Source organism: Anolis sagrei, chromosome 2, assembly GCF_037176765.1.
Source record: "Anolis sagrei isolate rAnoSag1 chromosome 2, rAnoSag1.mat, whole genome shotgun sequence".
Lineage (NCBI taxonomy): Eukaryota > Metazoa > Chordata > Lepidosauria > Squamata > Dactyloidae > Anolis > Anolis sagrei.
In genome coordinates, this window is record NC_090022.1 from 165,663,416 (window position 1) to 165,685,516 (window position 22,101).

General features: G+C 41.7%; 1 protein-coding gene across 1 annotated transcript in view; it reads right to left on the reverse strand.

Moving 5' to 3' along the window:
• POLQ (DNA polymerase theta) overlaps positions 1-22,101 on the reverse strand; it is a 69,991-nt gene that overhangs the window by 12,832 nt on the left and 35,058 nt on the right. The window contains exons 16-23 of the mRNA XM_060763391.2: positions 18,635-21,039; positions 17,080-17,226; positions 13,984-14,177; positions 9,841-10,081; positions 7,830-8,023; positions 4,547-4,684; positions 1,393-1,567; positions 695-824 (exon numbers count right to left, since the gene is read on the reverse strand). Coding sequence (XP_060619374.2) covers positions 695-824; positions 1,393-1,567; positions 4,547-4,684; positions 7,830-8,023; positions 9,841-10,081; positions 13,984-14,177; positions 17,080-17,226; positions 18,635-21,039 — 3,624 coding nt within the window. The remainder of the gene's footprint in view (positions 1-694; positions 825-1,392; positions 1,568-4,546; positions 4,685-7,829; positions 8,024-9,840; positions 10,082-13,983; positions 14,178-17,079; positions 17,227-18,634; positions 21,040-22,101) is intronic.

Genomic DNA, 22,101 nt, shown 5'->3' on the forward strand with positions numbered 1-22,101 from the left:
CTCCAAGGTCATTGACCTGCTCCCTCCACCCTAAATTTTAGACTTGGGGTCTATCTCAATCTCAAATGTCTTGAAGGCCCACAACAACAATACTCATTAAAAGCAAGCCCACACTTCCCACTGAAATGCTGGTAAGTTTACTGTATATACTCGAGTATAAGACTAGTTTTTCAGCCCTTTTTTTAGGCTGAAAAAGTCCCCCTCGGCTTATACTCAAGTCAAGGTTATTTATTATTTTACTCTGTTATTATTATTATTATTATTTTCATTTCATTTATTATTTTATTCTATTTATTATTATTACATTTATCATTTTACTCTATTATTATACACTAGCTGTACCCTCCCCGCGTTGCTGTGGCCAACCTTCCCTCCCTCTTTCTCTCCTCCCTTCCCTCTTTACTTCCTTTCCTCTTTTTCTTTCACTATCTCTCATCTTTCTTCGATCTCTACCTGTTTCTTTCCTCTCTTTCTTTGCTCTTTGGTTCCTTCCTTCCTTCCTTCCTTCCTTCCTTCCTTCCTTCCTTCCTTCCTTCCTTCCTTTTGTGTTTCTCAATTCTGATGGCAAAACCAATATAGTAGAAAAAGATAGGCATAGTTTCAAGTTTCATGTCCTGTACTTCACATACCTTTAAGAAATGTGACTTCTAGAGTATAGAGAAGAAGTAATAGAAACAAAAAAAAAATTATTAACCTGTTTCTTGGAGCACTGAACATCTTATGTTGTCTCTGAGTAGGTGGGCTTTCTTCAACCTGGGTTGGCATTTCAATCTCAAAATCTTTAGGCACATTTTGTATATTTGGTTCTCTGAAGCTTATGCGACCTAAAAACAAACATGGGATTTGGCTAATGGCAGGACACACACACACAACATTGACCTGAATAAAAGTTAGAAGTACATTAAGTCATTTTTAAAGCAAAATAGTTAAAAACAACGCAGACATGGGCAACAAGCTTTTTTTTTCTTGAAATCTATTTCTGAGAATATTAAAATACAGCAAAATTGTTGTCTTTTTAAACTACTGTAATGATCTTATCTAAATTGAAAAAAATGCCAGATGATTGAACTCTATGGTTGTCTAATCCATTTAAACCACAGTTCAATTAATATTGTGTGTGTGTGTACACATACACATACACTTTCATTTTGGGAGCCAAGGTAACACTACCCGAAGACTTAGGATGAGGTATTAATCAAAACAAGTCTTCTGGACTTCTTATTTTTACAACTGAATATAACTATCGGTAGTTGAAAAATAAAAGTAAATATGTGCAAATCCAAGAAACAGAACATTTTCTAAAGAGCTGCTGTCAGCAGCAACTACAAGGATGAAATATTATCTACTTATCAAATTGGCAAATATACATTTCGGATTTTCAAAAATTGCTACCTGTTGCTGTGTTTGTCTGAGAAACAGGATAGATCCTCTCCATCCCAAGTATGGGATTTAAAACCTTCTCCCTCTGCAGTGGAAATATCACCTTGGTTATTGCATTCGTGATCTTTCTCCATTCTAAAATCAGACCTGGTAATGGATGCAATGCCTTCAATTTCTCTAGAACACCCTGTGGGAATTACCCAGAGAATAAATAAGTGAGATGTTTTTCCACATATGTTACATATGTTACTCCTGGTTCCGTCTCTCCAAATGGCAGCCTCATCACAACCAAACTTTGCATTGTCCTTGTTAACCAAAATGGGGGCCTAATGGGAGTCCAGGGGCCTAAAGATAAGGGATGGTAGTGTGCTGCCCCCACAACGGTGCCCATCATGTCACTGTTTTCAGCACCATTGGGCAGTGGGGGCACCAGATTAGAGAGATGGGCCAAAACTAACAAAATGAAGTTCAACAGTGACAAATGCAAGATACTCCACTTTGGCAGAAAAAATGAAATGCAAAGATACAGAATGGGGGATGCCTGGCTCGAGAGCAGTACGTGTGAAAAAGATCTTGGAGTCCTCGTGGACAACAAGTTAAACATGAGCCAACAATGTGATGTGGCGGCAAAAAAAGCCAATGGGATTTTGGCCTGCATCAATAGGAGCATAGTGTCCAGATCTAAGGAAGTAATGCTACCCCTCTATTCTGCTTTGGTTAGACCACATCTGGAATATTGTGTCCAATTCTGGGCACCACAATTCAAGAGAGATATTGACAAGCTGGAATGTGTCCAGAGGAGGTCGACTAAAATGATCAAGGGTCTGGAGAACAAGCCCTATGAGAAGCGGCTTAGGGAACTGGGCATGTTTAGCCTGAAGAAGAGAAGGCTGAGAGGAGATATGATAGCCATGTATAAATATGTGAGAGGAAGTCACAGGGAGGAGGGAGCAAGCTTGTTTTCTGCTTCCTTGGAGACTAGGACACGGAACAATGGCTTCAAACTACAAGAGAGGAGATTCCATCTGAACATTAGGAAGAACTTCCTGACTGTGAGAGCCGTTCAGCAGTGGAACTCTCTGCCCCGGAGTGTGGTGGAGGCTCCTTCTTTGGAAGCTTTTAAGCAGAGGCTGGATGGCCATCTGTCAGGGGTGATTTGAATGCAATATTCCTGCTTCTTGGCAGGGGGTTGGACTGGATGGCCCATGAGGTCTCTTCCAACTCTTTGATTCTATGATTCTGCCTTATTATTTATTTATTTATTTATTTCGGTTGCTTCTACCCCGCCCTTCTCATCCCGGGGGGGACTCAGGGCAGCTTACAAAAGCAAGGCACAATTCGATGCCCGCATTACATACAGCAAAAGACAATAACATCAGTTAACAAAACAGCATTCTGGCAATAACAACAGTTAACAGAAAACAATAATTAGTATAGGCAGAGACAACCATAAAACCAATAAAAGCAATAAAAACCAATACAAACCTCATTGACGGTCAGCGTTTCACAATCTCATAGTTCAAAATTCCCATTCCACAATTGTCAGTCCTTTCAGTCCTATCCATCTGGCTGTCCATGTCTAATTGTCAAATTGCCCGAAGGCCTGGTCCCACAACCACGTCTTTACCTTCCTCCTGAAGGAGAGGAGGGATGTTGATGCCCTAATTTCCCCCAGGAGTGAGTTCCACAGGTGAGGGGCCACCACTGAGAAGGCCCTGCTCCTCGTCCCCACCAACCTCACTTGTGATAGCGGTGGGGTCGAGAGCAGGGCCTCCCCAGATGATCTCAAATTCCAGGGTGGGACGTAGAGGGAGATCTGTTTGGACAGATATGCTGGACTGGAACCGTAAAGGGTTTTGTAGGTCAAAACCAGCACCTTGAATTGTGCTCGGAATTGAACCGGCAGCCAGTGGAGCTGACACAACAGGGGGCTGGTATGCTCCCTGTATGTCGCTCCGGTAAGCAATCTGGCTGCCGCTCGCTGGACCAGTTGGAGTTTCCGAACAGTCTTCAAGGGCAACCCCACGTAGAGTGCATTGCAGTAGTCTATACGGGATGTAAGTGAGTGACAGGGAGGGGGCAGAGAGAGTCACTGTGTGGACCATACCTGGGGTTGATCTGGTGCGCTGGATCAACCAGTTTATGGATCTGCCCATCTACACTATAGAATCAATGCAGTTTGACACCACCTTAACTGTCCTGGCTTGATGCTATGGAATCATGGCAATCATAGTTTGGTGAGTCACTGACCTTGTAAAATGCAACTCCCTTGATTTCATAGCATTAAGCCCGTGGTTCTCAACCTGTGAGTCCCCAGATGTTTTGGCCTTTAATTCCCAGAAATCCTAACAGCTGGTAAACTGGCTGGGATTTCTTGGAGTTGTCAGCCAAAACACCTGGGAACCCACAGGTTGAGAACCACTGCATTAAGCAAACTGCATTAATTTTTCAGGATAGATGCAACCCAGAACTGAAAGCAATGGATTCAAATGACAGGAAACTAAATTCTTTCCTAAATATTAGGTGGGATTTCCTGAAGGTAAGAGCCAGGCATGTAGCTGGGGGAGGGGGGGGGACTTGAGGGGCTTCAGCCCTCCCCCCCCCCCCCGAAATTTTCATGATGGTCCGCGAGAAGGCCTTACTGGTGCATTATTTAAACTGTTATATTTATTCATATAATGATCTGATCACTATATTCAATATGTCCCATATGCATGGGGGTATTTGGGTAACGATACAAAAGGTTTGCTAGGGTAGACCCTCTTTCACTCAGACCCAGCCCCCCCCCCCGAATCAAATTCACCCCCCCCCCTTCCCGAATCAAAATCCTGGCTACAGGCCTGGTAAGAGCTCTCTCACAGTGGGATATACTATGGAGAAGCCTCTTTCTTTGGGGACTGCTTAAAAGAGAGGGAAGCCACACATCACAGAATGTAATGTTTAAGTACCAAATAACACACAACTGAAACTCACTAAAAGTCAAGAAGGGAATATGATTTTTCATGAAAATTAGCTGTTTAAAATAGGACAACTGTGAAACGGTGTTTTGTACGTGCCTTTCTTCCCAAAGTTTTGGCACGTACAAAGTGATAGTACTGAAGGAAACACAAACTTGTACTCTGGTGCTTCTTCTGACTGAAAGCTATTTTCACAGGTGAGATTATACCTTGGTTGTGCTGAACTGCTTGCTCAATCTGATCCGGTTTCCATTTGCCACAGCTCTTCCAGTGTAGCCTAAAGTTTTCTTGCCCCTTTGCACTTTTGATTCCCCATCAAACGGAAGCTTTTGTTCCAAAAATAAGACCTGAAAGAGTTTAAAACTTTAATTAGTTGTGTGTTATTTTACCATACAACAGAGAACTAACCTGTCAGACTTGTCTCTTTCCTAACCCCACTCATCCAAAAACAAAACAAGGTAGATCCATATCATTAAACTCTGATGGGATTTTGGCCTGCATCAATAGGAGCATAGTGTCTAGATCTAAGGAAGTAATGTTACCCCTCTATTCTGTTTTAGTTAGACCACATCTGGAATATTGTGTCCAATTCTGGGCACCACAATTCAAGAGAGATATTGACAAGCTGGAATGTGTCCAGAGGAGGGAGACTAAAATGATCAAGGGTCTGGAGAACAAGCCCTATGAGGAGCGGCTTAGGGAACTGGGCATGTTTAGCCTGAAGAAGAGAAGGCTGAGAGGAGATATTATAGCCATGTATAAATATGTGAGAGGAAGCCACAGGGAGGAGGGAGCAAGCTTGTTTTCTGCTTCCTTGGAGACTAAGACGCGGAACAATGGCTTCAAAGTACAAGAGAGGAGATTCCATCTGAACATTAGGAAGAACTTCCTGACTGTGAGAGCCGTTCAGCAGTGGAACTCTCTGCCCAGAGTGTGGTGGAGGCTCCTTCTTTGGAAGCTTTTAAACAGAGGCTGGATGGCCATTTATCAGGGGTGATTTGAATGCAATATTCCTGCTTCTTGGCAGGGGGTTGGACTGGATGGCCCATGAGGTCTCTTCCAACTCTTTGATTCTATGATTTAACAGCCAGCCTATTTCACATTTTATTGATCTAGAATTTTTGAGGGGAAATAATTTAAAAGCTAATTAGCAATCAAAATTTTAAAAGAGCAACAGTTAAACATTATACCTTATATATTATACATTATAGTCTACAACTATATAGAACAAACCATCAATAAAAGAATAATCTATGGAAAGGGATACTTTTTGCAGAAACCTTCAAATGTTGAGAATGCCTTGGGTTTTGACTTCCTGGCATTAAGGTAGAAGTGTTATAGAACTATAATTTTTAAAAAAACTTTATTTGTACCCCGCTAGCATCTCCCGAAGGACTCAATGCGGCTTACAAAGGCCAAAGCCTCAAACAAAACAATAGCATAACAAATACAATTCAAAGCAAATCAAAAACATTAAAGCAATAACAGTAAAAACAACAAAACAATACAGCATAACACAATAAAAACAGGGCCGGGCCAAGTAATGGGTACAGATTAAAAAGTGCTGGATGTGACAGGTGGTCTATTGGATTTCAAGGAAGTGCAATGTGCAGAGAATCTTAAAGTTCTGATAAAGTGTTTCTGGGACTCTAACAAAGTGCCTACTGGAGTTTTCCTATTCTGGAAAGGCACATCGGAACAGCCAGGTCTTAAAATTCTTCCTAAAGACTGCCAGTGTGGGGGCCTGTCTAATGTCTTTGGGGAGGGTGTTCCAAAGTCGGGGGGCCACCACAGAGAAGGCCCTGTCCCTCGTCCCCACCAAACGCGCCTGTGATGCAGGTGGGATCGCGAGCAGGGCTTCTCCAGATGAACGAATAGAGCGCGTGGGTTCATAAACAGAGATGCGGTCACACAGGTAGGCAGGTCCCAAACCGTTTAGTGCTTTGTAGGTGAGCACCTGCACCTTGAATTGGGCTCGGAAAATAAACGGCAGCCAATGGAGCTCCTTAAACAGGAGGGTTGACCTCTCTCTGTAAGGAGCCCCAGTTAACATCCTGGCCACTGCCCTTTGGACTAGTTGGAATTTCCAAGCCGTTTTCAAGGGCAGCCCTACATAGAGCGCATTACAGTAGTCCAGTCTAGAGGTGACCAAGGCATGGATCACCCCGGCCAGATCAGCCTTTGCAAGGTACGGTCTCAGCTGGCGCACAAGTCTCAATTGCGCAAAGGCCCTCCCAGACATCGCCGATGCCTGAGCCTCAAGCGTAAGTGATGAATCCAGGAGGACTCCCAAGCCGCGGACCTGTGACTTCAGGGGGAGTGCAACCCCATCCAGCACAGGTTGCCACCCTTTGAGCAAGTGGTTCTCCACTTGCTCAAAGTTCCTGTTCTTATTAATAAACTTTATTGTTCCTGGTTCATCACATCTGACTCAAGTGTGCCTCTGTGCTTAAACGTTAAACAACAGCTTTAAGCAGTAATCAAGAGTTAAATGGTGGCAGCGAATATTTCAAAGAACTAATTTTAAAAAGGTACCTCAGTAACACAAGCCTGAGGGCTACCACAATCACACTCTTTCTCAAGTTACCTCAAATAAGTCAAGGGCTTATCAGCAGTGTTAGGAGCGTGTGTGCCAGTGAGCTTTCAAAATAGGGTTTGTTTCAGCCAGCCAGAAAGTGCTCAGCTTTCTATCTTATCAACTTTTTGATTTTTGGTTTTCAAATATCAGAAGACCTTCAAAAGTCTGCATCTCACTCTCTAATTATCACATTAAAGAACCCTCTTCGCTATAATTGTTGGAACAGCGTTGGGATTTTTTTAATTATTCGGAATAAAATATTTTCCCTCTCCCACATATAAAGTTCCCTCTTTCCGCTATACTTAACCATTGCAAAATATAGGAAATTAGAAAAATTATATTTATTTTAAGCATGAGATTATCCCCCCCGCCCCCCCCCCCCCCCCCCGTCTCTTTCTTTGCTCTTTCCCTTAGCTCTATCTAGGAATTTTGCACAAATTCAGAGCCCTCTGAACTCAGGACTTTTATTACTCTGCATGGTACTGTTTTATGATGTTATGTTTTATTGTGATATGTTTCTATTTGGTTTTGATTTGATTTGATTGCGTTATGTTTTTGAGTCTGTGCTCTCTGGGCTTGTCCCTTTGGGGACATGTAGGCAGTTTATTGTTGTGTTGTGATTACTATTATTATTATTTCTACAAACATGAAGACTTGAAACAATATTAAAAATCATTTTTCTAACATGTAAAACTCTATTTACCATGTTTAGGACCATCAGATATAACCCTATTGTCATTAGAAATGTTTTTTTTTTTACCTTTGCCTGTTAAAATGGCACAAGATATGATATCCCAATCAATCTTGCTGATATGTAAAATATATTGAAAAATGTAACTCCTATTTCCTATAGCAATTACAATCAGTTAACAAGATTTGCTCTGCTGAAAAGGGTTGTAAGTGTACTCTAGTACCTCAGCAATATCATCAGGACAAGTCAAGGAGAAACTGTGGCCTGCCAGCTGGTAGATCCGGTTTTCAGTCTCGCTTAGTTTTGCTTCCATAACATGTTTTTGGGTCTCACACTCTGCAGTGCTAAAACCTATACCATTGAGTTCCAACAAGGCCAAACAGTATTGATTTGGCATCTCCATTTTATGAAAAATATCTGCAATAAATAAGGCAAAATTCAACATCAGTTCAATGTCACAAAATGCGAACGTATGAATGAAATTTAATTTGCTTGATTAAAAAAGTAAAGAAGTTGCTGCTTAGTGCCATCCACACACCACCTGCAGACCACCCCAGCATTATTCAGATATTACACAAGAAGTGCATGTAAAGTATTGAGTGATGAACAGGAGTTTTGGTCAATAGAATGGAAAGTAATAAACATGAAAATAAATTTTGAAGAAGAAAGGATTTTAAAAGATAATTGGTGTTTAATACCCCCCGAAGTAGGTCTAATATCTTAGCTTATCTGAATGCAGCAGGAGGCATCGTGACTGAAAGAAATTGACTTAATTAACATGAATATCTCAACTTTGTTGCAGCAACTTGTTTGAAAATGACCATAAAATAGCGTTTTTGAGAGTAACATGCACAGTTTGCATATAGTTTCTTCTAATGTCCATTTGAACCTGCACTTGAATTACTAATATAAACCTCTATAGCTTATACCTATATATATATATAAATGCTCTGTGTGTAATGAGTACCTTAAAAACAAAAGAACCCATGAACGAAATCACACCAAATTTGGCAACAAAACGTCTCACAACACAGGAGTGACCATCACTCCAAAAATTATGATTATGTCATTTGTGAGTTGTAATTGCTGGGATTTATAGTTCACCTGTAATCAAAGAGCATTCTGAACTCCACCAACGATGGAGTTGAACCAAACCTGGCACACAGGACTCCCCTGACCAACAGAAAACACTAGAAGGGTTTGGTGGGCATTGACCTTGAGTTTTGGAGTTGTAGTTCACCTGCATCTAGAGAGCGCCGTGGACTCAAACAATGATGGATCTGTACCAAACTTGGCACAAATACTCAATATTCCCAAATATAAACATAGATGGAGTTTGGAAGAAATATACCTTGACATTTGGGAGTTGTAGTTACTGGGATTTATAGTTCACCTACAATCAAGGAGCATTCTGAACCCCACCAAACATCCCATACAGAACCCCCATGACCAACAGAAAATACTGTGTTTTCTGGTGGTCTTTGGTCACCCTTCTGTCACCCCCTGGTGACCCCCCCCCCCCCCGGGTCTTGACTTCCCAGCTTGAGAAATGCTGCCTTAAGGCCATCCAGACCAACTCCCTTCACCAGGGCAAGAAAACATAATCAAAGCCCTCCGGACAAAGGGTCCTTCAGCCATTCACACACACACATATGTACATGACAGATGCAGTATCAAAGATTTGAAAGGGACCCCTAAAGAAGGGCAATGATATGTTGCATGTTCCAGGGTAGGCAAACCAGACAATCTCCACATCAACACTGGCAAAGAAACAGCAAGAAATACTGTTTACCCACAAGCATAAAGACATTACATATATTAGAAACCAACATTTTCTTATTATTTTATTTTCCAGATCACCAGACTGGGCCACAGCAACGCGTGGCAGGGTACCGCTAGTTAAATCATAAATGTAGCATAGATCCCTACAAGAATTACCCACCCCTCTAACAACATTCTTCCATTAAAAAGAATGATTATAAGAGGGTAATTTAACTTTAATTTTCTTGCATCTAACTGAGTTGTGATTTGTATATATGCAAGTTGTGTAGACATGCAGATAATTCAACTTTGCTTTGTAATTGGTTGGAAAACATCTAAAACACGTAGTAATAATGACTTCTGGTTATTCTCTGCCCCCCACTCGGGGCCACAGTTTTGATTATGTTTTGGCCATTTTTGGATTTTAAGTCCAAGCCAAGTTTTTATCTTACAAGTTACCTTTGCATTGTTACCTTGCAAGTTATCTTTTTGCAACAGAGCACTGAGTTTATCCATGAGATGGAAGACAAGAACAGACTCCACAGCAGCTCTATACCGCCCAGAATGATCTGCAGTGGCATTGAGCCCTATGCTCTGATTCCCCTGGCCGGTTCCAATTTTGTCCAACAAGAATAATTCCTCAGGAAGGAAACTGGCAACCATGTTGTGAAGAGAGCGCTCATTACATCCAGGATCCAGCAACCAGCATGCCACCTGGAAAATGGGAAATATTATTATTATTAACTTTATTTATACCCCACGAACATCTCCTGACGGACTCGATGCGGCTTACAAAGGCGAAGGCCTCCAACAAAACAACAACATAACAATACAGCAATAAAACTCATAAAGCAAACAATAAACATCAAGCAAAAAATAAAACACTAAAAACAATGACACCATGACGCATTTAAAACCTAAGGCCGGGCCAATGTAAAGAACAAGGTTTAAAAGTGCTGGACATGACAGGTGAAATGTAGAGGTTTTGGAGGTAGGTGCAATGTGCAGACAATCATAAAACTCTAACAAAGTGCATTTGGGACATGGTTCTAGGAGTTTCCTATTCTGGAAAGGCACACTGGAACAGCCAAGTCTTCAGGCTCTTCCTAAAGACTGCCAACGTTGGGGCTTGTCTAATGTCCTTGGGGAGAGAGTTCCAGAGTCGGGGGCCACCACAGAGAAGGCTCTGCTCCTTGTCCCCACCAAACGCGCTCGTGACGCAGGTGGGATCGTGAGCAGGGCCTCTCCAGATGATCGAAGGGATCGTGCAGGTTCATATGTGGAGATGTGGTCATGCAGGTAGGAGGGTCCCAAACCGTTTAGGGCTTTGTAGGTGAGCACCTGCACCTTGAATTGGGACCGGAAGATGAACGGCAGCCAATGGAGCTCCTTAAACAGGAGGGTTGACCTCTCTCTGTAAGGAGCACCAGTTAACAACCTGGCAGTACACACAATAGAAACATTTTTCGGGGGGGGGGGGGGGGATACAAGAACATTCCAGAACAAGTGTCCATGAACAGAGGATTTTCCTTGTACATGTTGTGTTCTATATACCTTCATGAATCTGCTAAGCATATTGGGTTGTTGTTGTACACCCTAGTACACCTACAAGTACTCCTTGAGTGAACTGAAGTCCAGTGAATCCAGAATACAGCCACATATCAGTACAGAATAAGTTTCAGTTGTACTTTGGGATACTGATATTTTTATCTGTTTTCTTGATATAGCTTGTCTATTATCATCCTAGGTAATTTATTTATTTATTTATTTATTTATTTATTTATTTACTGTACTTGTATACCGCAATTTCTCAGCCTAAATGGCGACTCAACGCGGTTTACAACGGAATACAGAATACACAATCCACAGTATACAATTTAAAACCATAAAAAACATAATACACAATATTAGCACAAAAATCACAATCCAATGCATAACCTGACTAAAATCGTGGCCCAGTTTCATCATCCATATTACCAATCCTTAATCATCACATTCATTGCACCGAATTAACCAAATGCCTGTTCGAACATCCAGGTTTTCAATCGTCTTCGGAATACCATCAGCGAGGGGGCTGATCTTACCTCCATGGGAAGGGCGTTCCAGAGCCGAGGGGCCACCACGGAAAAGGCCCTGTCTCTCGTCCCCGCCAGCCGCACCTGTGAAGCAGGCGGGATAGAGAGCAAGGCCTCCCCAGACGATCTTAGGGTCCTGGTGGGCTGATAGGCCAAGATACGTAAGGACAGGTAGGTTGGGCCAGAACCGTTTAGGGCTTTAAAGGCCAACGCCAGCACTTTGAATTGAGCCCGGTAGCAAATCGGCAGCCAATGGAGCTGGTGCAGCAGAGGAGTTGTATGCTCCCTGCGCTCCGCTCCTGTTAGTATCATGGCTGCCGACCGTTGGACTAATTGAAGCTTCCGAGCCATCTTCAAAGGCAACCCCACGTAGAGAGCGTTGCAGTAGTCTAGACGGGATGTAACCAGGGCGTGGACTACCGTGGCCAAGTCAGACTTCCCAAGGTACGGGCGCAGTTGGCGCACGAGTTTTAGCTGTGCGAATGCTCCCCTGGTCACCGCTGAAACCTGAGGTTCCAGGCTCAGCGATGAGTCCAGGATCACACCCAAACTGCGAACCTGCGTCTTCAGGGGGAGTGCGACCCCATCCAACACAGGCTGTAACCCTATACTCTGTTCGGCCTTGCGACTGACCAGGAGTACCTCTGTCTTGTCTGGATTCAGTTTCAATTTGTTCGCCCCCATCCAGACCGTCACAGCGGCCAAGCACCGGTTCAGGACCTCGACAGCCTCCTTAGTAGCAGGTGGGAAGGAGTGACAGAGTTGGACATCATCCGCGTACAGATGACATCGCACTCCGAAACTCCGGATGATCTCACCCAGCGGCTTCATGTAGATGTTAAACAACATGGGAGACAGTATTGAACCCTGAGGAACCCCACAAGACAAAGGTTGTGGGGTTGAACAGGAGTCTCCCAGTAACACCTTCTGAGACCGACCCTCAAGGAATGAGCGGAGCCACTGTAAAACAGTCCCTCCAAGACCCATTCCCGCGAGGCGTCCCAGAAGGATACCGTGGTCGACGGTATTGAAGGCCGCTGAGAGGTCCAGCAGCACCAACAGGGACACACTCCCCCTGTCGAGATCCCGGCGCAGATCATCCACTAAGGCGACCAATTATGATATGGTGAAAGATAATTTAACGCAAAAATATGGAAGATTTCGTTTACAATGTATAAGTATCAGATTATTAGCACAATATTCTTTAGTCTGTTGCCTTTTCTAAGTCCTGTATTTACTCAGTTCTAATGTGCACCTTTTTTTGGCTATATTATTTCTTCATCATAAGTGTGCGCATTAGAATTACACAAGCAACCCCCATATGTTGGTCACTCTGCTGCATCCCCCCTGCCTCCCCAGACAGCCAGCCAGTGGAACCCGACAGCAGCAGCCCCCAACCACCCAACCTCTGGGCTTCCTGGTGCCTCAAGCTGCTCTCAAGACATAAAGGGTGAGGCAGCATAACTTCCTTTTTTAAAATGCGTGCCATTCAGTCGGTTGGAAACATAGAGAAGCGCTAGTGGTCTCATTCGAGAGGCGGGAGTATAAGTTTTGTCCTGACATAGTTCAGTTGCCATCATGCGTTGGAACAGTGAGGAGCGTGCTTTTGCCGTTGAGGCCTACTTTTTGAGCGGATTTGGAGTGGCTGGCCCACTCTCCAGATTTGGCCCCTTGTGGTTTTTTTTGAAATTCCGTGTTTCTGTGAACCGTCCAAGGACCCTACAAGATTTGAAGACCAACATCCAGGAAGAAATTGCCAACGTAACGCCTGCTATTCTGGCAAGAGTCATGACAAACGCCAGAAATCGGTTTACTCAGTGTATGGAGAATGGAGAATGGGGGACGTCACCTACCTAATTTGATATTCAAAACTACGTAAAACAAAACTTTAGGTATGCGCTTACATTATTAAAAAAATAAAAAATTCTGATTCATACAATGGGTTTTATTAAGTTTTGAAAAAAGGAAGTTATACTGCCTCACCCTGTACAAGGGACTCTACTTCCGCTGCCAGCCTACCCACGTGGTTCCCCTTTGCTCACTGCCAATCCAAGTCCAGACCCCACAGCCCAAAAGCAACATCATTTTGGAGAATTTGGAATGCACTGTTCCAAGGAGAACATAATGTTCCTCTCCTTTTCCTTTTTCCCCTTCTCCCTCTTACGACTCTCTGGAATGAGAAGGTGGCCCTGGCTAGCAACTCTGTGGGCATCCCTCATTCTGCTTCATTATTGCACCTTCATGTTTGCATACAGTTCCTTGAAGAAGATTCGAGAAGGGGTGACAAAATCTATTCAAAATCTCACCAAGCAGAGTACAAAGGCCATCTGAATTGCAGACCATGAGAGTTGGCCATGAAATGAGTTATGTAGTTTGTGTTTAATTCATGGCAGAGAAGAAGGTGGATATTCATAATTTTTGCAATTCTTTGCATGCATTAAATACTGAGTCTATAAAAAACCTTCATACAGGTGGGGAAATATACTCTGGGGATTAAAACAAACAAACAAACAATTGCAGAACAATTTTAAAAAGTTGAACCTTTGGGTCTTCAAAACTTCCTGCCAAAGAGATGCCACAGGCTTTCAGTAGAGTCTTGTAGTGCTGGATGAATTCATATGCAGCAAGTGAAAATGCTCTCTTGGAATCCTGCAGACAAGACTTAAGGTGCTCTAACCTCTCGGCTACAGTTAGGTTCTGATCCAGAGAAGGTGGTGCTAAACTGGAACTTATTTCTAAGGAGAGAGGGAGGGAAGGAAGGAAATGTGTCAGTCTGCTTCCTTATACAGAAAAGATATTCAGCCCTGCTGTTTGAACCCACACTACATGTCCCGGTGGTTCCCTGCCTACTTAACAGCATGTCGTAACAAGGCCACTACATCATCCTTAATCACAGACTCAAGAGTCTCATCTCAAACCCACTCAGTCACTATGCTGCCTTCCCTCTCCAGGTTCCACATGGCTCTAGTTGCATTTTTGTTCCTTCTTTATCCTATCCTACAATTTCTGGTAGTTTACAGTTCCCACTCCAGTCTGCACTTGAACTACAGCCTGTCCCCAAGCTACAAGCATCTGACTTACAAACAAACCATAGAATCAAAGAATCATAGAATCATAGAATCAAAGAGTTGGAAGAGACCTCTTGGGCCATCCAGTCCAACCCCCTGCCAAGAAGCAGGAATATTGCATTCAAATCACCCCTGACAAATGGCCATCCAGCCTCTGTTTAAAAGCTTCCAAAGAAGGAGCCTCCACCACACTCCAGGGCAGAGAGTTCCACTGCTGAACAGCTCTCACAGTCAGGAAGTTCTTCCTAATGTTCAGATGGAATCTCCTCTCTTGTAGTTTGAAGCCATTGTTCCACATCCTAGTCTCCAGGGAAGCAGAAAACAAGCTTGCTCCCTCCTCCCTGTGACTTCCTCTCATATATTTATACATGGCTATCATGTCTCCCCTCAGCCTTCTCTTCTTCAGGCTAAACATGCCCAGGTCCTTAAGCTGCTCCTCATAGGGCTTGTTCTCCAGACCCTTGATCATTTTAGTCGCCCTCCTCTGGACACATTCCAGTTTGTCAATATCTCTCTTCAATTGTGGTGCCCAGAATTGGACACAATATTCTAGGTGTGGTCTAACCAAGGCGGAATAGAGGGAGCATGACTTCCCTAGATCTAGACACTATGCTCCTATTGATGCAGGACAAAATCCCATTGGCTTTTTTTGCCGCCACATCCCATTGTTGGCTCATGTTTAACTTGCTGTCCATGAGGAACCCAAGATCTTTTTCACACGTACTGCCCTCGAGCCAGGCATTGTCCCCCATTCTGTATCTTTGCATTTCCTTCCTCTGGAGTATTGGCTATCCCTCCCAAATCACAATTAAGAATGGGAGTGAGATAACAGAAAATGAGAGAAATCGGGACTGTGGCGCAGCTGGCTGGGAGTCAGTTGCATTAAGATCACTACTGACTGAAAGGTCATGAGTTTGAAGCCAGCACAGGTCAGAGTGAGCTTCCAACCAAATTTGTTTAGCTTATTGTCGATCTTTGCAACCCAAACGACAGTTGCATCTGTCAAGTAGGAAATTTAGGTACTGCCTACGCGGGTAGGCTAATTTAACTAATTTACGATGCCATAAAAATCTCCAGCAAGCCTGCAAAGAATGAGGAAGTACTTCATCAGTGTCACAAATGGACGGTGAAGCAACAGCTCCCCTGGTGGCCAGAATACCCTCATGAAAAAGTTGGAATGTTATATTGCCTCTGTGTCTGTCTATATATGTTGTGTGTCTATAGCATTGAATTTTTGCCATGTATATGTACTTTGTAATCTGCCCTGAGTCCCCTGCGGGGTGAGAAGGGCGGAATGTAAATACTGTAAGTAAATAAATAATAATAAATAAATTTATTCCTAGAAGGGGAATTCACTCCCGGGAAAGTTATCATGGGAAAAAGGTGTCTCCACTGAAACTTTTTCACCAATTCTTGTTTCTACAACAAGCCAATTATTTTCAAAATTCAATTATCACAGGGACAGAAAGTAAGGTGAAATCTTCTGAAGACAGCAAAACAAACACTACAGGGGTGTTAACTTTTCTCCATGCTATCCAAAGTGTGGGTGGGTGTATATATGACTGGAGTTACACTTAAAATGTACCTGTTATGACTTGCATTCAAATTCAACTTAAGAACAAACCTACAGAACCTATCTTGCCCGTAACTTGGGGAGTGCCTGTATTTTACATTTTCTGGATTCTCATACATACTTTTACATGACTTGTCACCATCTTTGACTGATCTTTTTCAGTATAATAGGAGTTTAACACTTTACCTATGTCTATTGGAAAGGCCCGGATAACGCTTGAGGATTACGTGATTAATTGTGAAGAAATTGTCTTAAATATTTTTAATGCTTTAATGTATTTTATAATTCTATTTCAATGTTTGTTTTAATTGTACATTGTTTTATGGCACTGAATAGTTGTCTATGTGTAAGCCACTTTGAGCCCCCTCCAGGGTGGAGAAAGAAAGAGTAGAAATGTTGTAAATAAATAAAGAAAGAAATAACCTATACAAATGTTGCAAATGTCGTATCTCAGCCTATCAGCCCACCAAGACCCTAAGATCTTCTGGGGAGGCCTTGCTCTCTATCCCGCCTGCTTCACAGGTGCGGCTGGCGGGGACGAGAGACAGGGCCTTTTCTGTGGTGGCCCCTCGGCTCTGGAACGCCCTTCCCATGGAGGTAAGATCAGCCTCCTCGCTGATGGTATTCCGAAGAAGACTAAAAACTTGGATGTTCAAGCAGGCATTTGGCTAATTCGGTGCAATGAATGTGTTGATTACGGATTGGTAATATGGATGATGCAATTGGACCACGATTTTAGTTAGGAGATGTATTGGATTGTGATTTCGTGTAATATTGTGTATTATGTTTTTTATGGTTTTAATTGTATACTGTGCACTGTATATTTTGTTGTAAACCGCGTTGAGTCGCCAATTAGGCTGAGAAATGGCGGTATACAAGGACAGTAAATAAATAAAATAAATAATAATAAATTTTAATTTAGTATACTTTGTTATGAAACAGAATAATATATGCAGACCACTATGAAACAAATTTCTTCAGCAAATCTTTCCATACCAATCTCTTCTTTGAGTTTTTGTTGCAATGAGATATAAAAAGCATCCTTTCCACCCCAACACACCGCCAGTCCAACTACCAATACGTCTTCACAGGGTTTAATAGGAAATCCGTTGATTTGGTGAGGAATTTTCTGTAATGTCCTTCCTACAAACACATGAAATTTCTCATTGTACATTCATTTTCTTTGGCATTTTATTGAACATTTGCAGTAGATTTGTAGCAAAGTAGCATTATACTATACACACTCTTCCATTCTCTATACCAGGGGTCCTCAAACTAAGGCCCTCCAACGTCATTTACCCGGCCCTTGCTCAGGGTCAACCTAAATCTGAAATGCCTTGAAAGCACACAACAACAACAACAATCCTATCTCATCAGCCAAAAACAGGCCCACACTTCCCATTGAAATACTAATAAGTTTATATTTGTTAGTATTGTTCTTCATTTTAAACATTGCATTGTTTTAAGTTTTTTTTTTGCACTACAAATAAGATATGTGCACTGTGCATAGGAATTTATTCATTTTTTTTTTCAAATTATAATCCGGCCCTCCAACAGTTTGGTGGACTGTGACCTGGCCCTCTGTTTAAAAAGTTTGAGGACCCCTGCTCTATACATTAGTGTATTCTATATGGGAAAATATAAACTTTGATAAATTGGAGTTTTGGAAAGAATCATGCAGTCACTTTTAAACACCTGCTACTACTTGTTATATTAATGCAAATCCAAAGAAAAAGGTGTATGGTTTTCATTTCTCATGCCTTTCCATATAATCTAGACCAGGGCTGCTTAAACATTTTCCATTCGTAACACCTTTCCACCCAAGAAATGTTTACTTGACCCCAGGTATATAGATATTTAAATAGGCATAAAAATCACATATTTACTGAAAGCTTACTAAAGAGGCTGATTTTCCCATTTTGTGGAATACAGCTAAAGCATTTTCTGCAGAGTCCACAGTAAATACTGCGTGTTCTTGCACACAGATTTGTGTAAACGGGTGGTGTTCAGAAAGCTTATACTGTTGTCAAATGTCTCGTGGCCCCAACATTGAGATGAGGGGACTCCATTTGCAGTTGAGACCTAGTGTTGAAAAAGCAGCTTTTATTTCATTTTCATTATTTTACTCTATTATATTTATTATTTTAATAATAAGTACATTTACATTGAAGGAGGTTAGAATAATGGTTTAATAAGAGTTGGACATTCTTATCTTAAATTACAGTTTTATGTAAATATTCAGAAACATTTAGCCTATTGATGCCTCCATTAATGTAATTTTATTGGTATCTATTTTTATTTTGAAATTGACCCATAGTGGATGCATTTCCCACCCTCGGCTTATACTCAAGTCTATATGTCTTCCCAGTTTTTGTGATAAAATTAGGTACCTCGGCTAATATTCGGGTTGGCTTATACTCGAGTATATAAATAAATATAAGTAAATAAATATTAAGAGTATTAATATCAATGTAATGATATTGATATTATTAATACTAGAGATCAGTAGAGATCCAGACCGACCAGTAGAGAACACAGGACACACACTTACCTTGCTTGAACTGGGCACCAATACCAGATCTGTGGGATTGGGACCCTTTGACTCGTTCACAAGCTACTGAGATAGCAAATTTTCTTTTAGTTTTCCATTCTTTGATGAAGGTTTGAAAGAGAGTCTTATCATTCGCCACATCAATTATTGTGAAATTTTCAGGACTGCAATATGGTGGCAAAACTTTATCTTGAGATAACTGCAGTGAAAAATCTTCAGAGATAATGGAGTTATCCTCCTCCTCAAGTAAAATCTCAATGTGTTCTTGATTTTCCGTTTTTTGCTGCAGGTGTCCCTCAAGTGTATTGTGCTGTACACGCTGAAGACACGGCACATTGTTCATAGGATTCAATTGTCTTGCTGGTATCCCAAAGGGCTGTTTCAAACATGTTGAAGCAGGCTCGGTGAAGTTCACTGGAGAAAGAGGCCTTCTATTCCCATCTGTCAAACATTTAGATGGCCTATTTTGGTTGATTACCAAAGATGAGCATGCCTTATGCTGGTCGTTCATCACCATAGGCATATAGTTGCTATCAAAATCATTGGCTGTACCCAAATCATTCTTCAACACTACTTCCATGGATTTTCTTGGAACTGATTCTGGTTCAACTCCTGATGGACTTGGCCATCCATCTAAAACCTCTTTCATTCCCGGACTTAAATCAAAAAGACCATCAACCTTTCCAACAAGGTTAGCATATATTTGTACACCATCTTTCAGTGGATTTTCACCTGCACTCTGTTGAACATTCTCAGTTCTGATATTAACTACACTATTTGGATTTTTCAGCTTGCTAGTATTTCTTTGGAGAGGAGGCACAATCATAGTATCTAACCTTTCTATGAGGGAAGCATCATTATCCAACAGAATTACAGAATCTTCATTGTTGCATCCTGCTAACCGCTCTTGGTTTACAGTGGCATTAGATACACGCTTATCGGACACGACATCCTCTTCAACTAGGAAATCGTATTCTGAAGGAGATTTGAAAGGGGAAGGCATAACCTGCTGTGATGGAAAGGCCTCCATGGCAACACCTTCACTAGCATGAACTGCCTGGGGCTCCTTCATGTCACTAAAGCTTTCATCAAACAGCAAACTATCACTATTATTCAGATTTTGTACATTTTCATCCAAAGCAAGTGTTTTCCCTTGAAAAAAAATGGAATTCTTCTCCAGAGCAGATACCTCTTCTTTCTCTAGATTTGGAGTTTGGTAGTCTCGTAAAAAATTATCCAACTGAGAGTCCAGAACATAAAAACTGTTTTTTTCTAGGCAGCCTGGTTTTTCTTGTTTTTTCTTGGCAGGCTTCATTTGAGATTTGTTAGAATCCACCTCGTGCAATTTATTCATGCTTTCTGCTATATTTTCTGTACTTATATGTACCTTTCTGTACTCTAGCTTGTCCTTGACATGTGAAATATCAATTCCCGACTTGCTAGCTGAACTTGTACAAATAAAATCCATTATTTCTGATTCTGAAGTGCTGGCAGACCTTGTAGAAATAACATTTGTCCCTGCTGGCTTTGTTACCAGCTCTCTCTTGCTGATTCTTTGTTCATCAGCAATTTCCCCTCCCATCTGTTGTTGCAATATTTTATTTGTTTGGGTATCCAACTGGAAACTTTCTTCAAATTCTTCCAATTTAGTGGTGTTACAGCTTTCAGTATGTTCAAAATACTTCAGGGTATTTTCAGCATTATTATGTGCTTCACTCCTATTTGCTGCTTGTGACATCCCAGTGGGTTTTGCAATGTTGCTTTTACATCTACTCTGTTTTAAGTTAATTCCAACCTTTCTCTTACATCTAGCCCCCATGGGAAGCCTTTTAGAAGTATGGCTCAGGTCTGGCTTTGTCTTCTGTCCAGTGTTTATCACGGTTCCTTGGTTCTCCAATGTTTGTTTCACAGAGACATCATTAATATTATTTCTATCTCTGTCCAGAGTCAGCCGTTTACTTGCACTAGAGTACACATAGGCATTTCTTTCTTTTATGGTATTCCCATCTACTAGAGTCTTTTCTTCACGTCTAGGACTAATATCTAAGAGTCTCTTATTTTTTTCTTTTGCACATGATGCAGGTTGAGAACTGACACATTGGCCAGAAGAAGTCACATTGTGGCCTGTTCTGAGCATCTCTTTGTGATTCAGTCCATGGATCTCTTCTTCAAGGGCACTTGCTATTATGGAACACAACTCAGATGCATCTGATAAAAGGGAAGCATTGGGTTTCCACTGCACTCCCCAAACAGCCAGGTCCTGCTTCAAGAGAGTTTGGGCTTCCTCCAGAACAAGACGAGCTGCTTCACTCTCGGTTAAGCCCTTGAGTCCAGACATCCAGATACAGTGGCTACGAAGTCGTTCCTGAGCAGCTTCTTCATCTTCATCCACTGCCTTACGAGTACTAAAACAAGGCACACAAACTAAAATCAACAATTATGCCTAATTTGGCATTCTTGCTAGCCACAAACACAGAAAATGCATATGAAAGATTTACATTTTTTTTTAGTAGTAAGCACATTGGCAGGGAGAAGAAAGAAGGAAGAGAGAAAAAAACAGAAGTGACAGTCCAAACCGGTTCAGAGGCTGTGATAATTCTGGAGAAAAGTAAGCAATAAGAAAGGTTTTATACCCTTAAGAGGGGAAAAAGAATAGGAGAAAAGTAAGCAATAGAAGAAAAACCTCATTTCCCAGTAAACCTTATTCAGATGTTACTTTTAACTACTTTTGCTTCCTATAATTATGTACATTTCTTTAAAATTACTGGCATTCAAACATTTTTTCAAGTAGAATAAATCACAAAAAAGAAGTAAATAGGTAAAGTAATTATGGCAGTAATAAAAGAAGAGCAACAACTGAATTTAAGAGCCTCCTCTATTTTTTTTTTGTTTAGTTTTTTTGTGCTCTCCGACCTATCGGTCTTCAGTCCTGCCAACACAAGGGTTTAACCCAGGGGTCCTCAAACTTTTTAAACAGAGGGCCAGGTCACAGTCCTCAAACTGTTGGAGGGCCGGATTATAATTTGGAAAAAAAATGAATGAATTCCTATGCACACTGCACGTATATTATTTGTAGTGCAAAAAAACACTTTAAAACAATACAATAATTAAAATGAAGAACAATTTAAACAAATATAAACTTATTAGTATTTCAATGGGAAGTTTGGGCCTGCTTTTGGCTGATGAGATAGGATTGTCGTTGTTGTTGTTATTGTTGTGTGTTGTCAAGTCACTTTAGACCAGTGGTTCTCAACCTGGGTCCCCAGATGTTTTTGGCCTTCAACTCCCAGAAATCCTAACAGCTGGTAAACTGACTGGGATTTCTGGGAGTTGTAGGCAAAAAAACATCTGGGGACCCCAGGTTGAGAACCACTGCTCTAGACTTAGGTTGACCCTGAGCAAGGGCCGGTTAAATGACCTTGGAGGGCCGTATCCGGCCCCTGGGCCTTAGTTTGAGGACCCCTGGT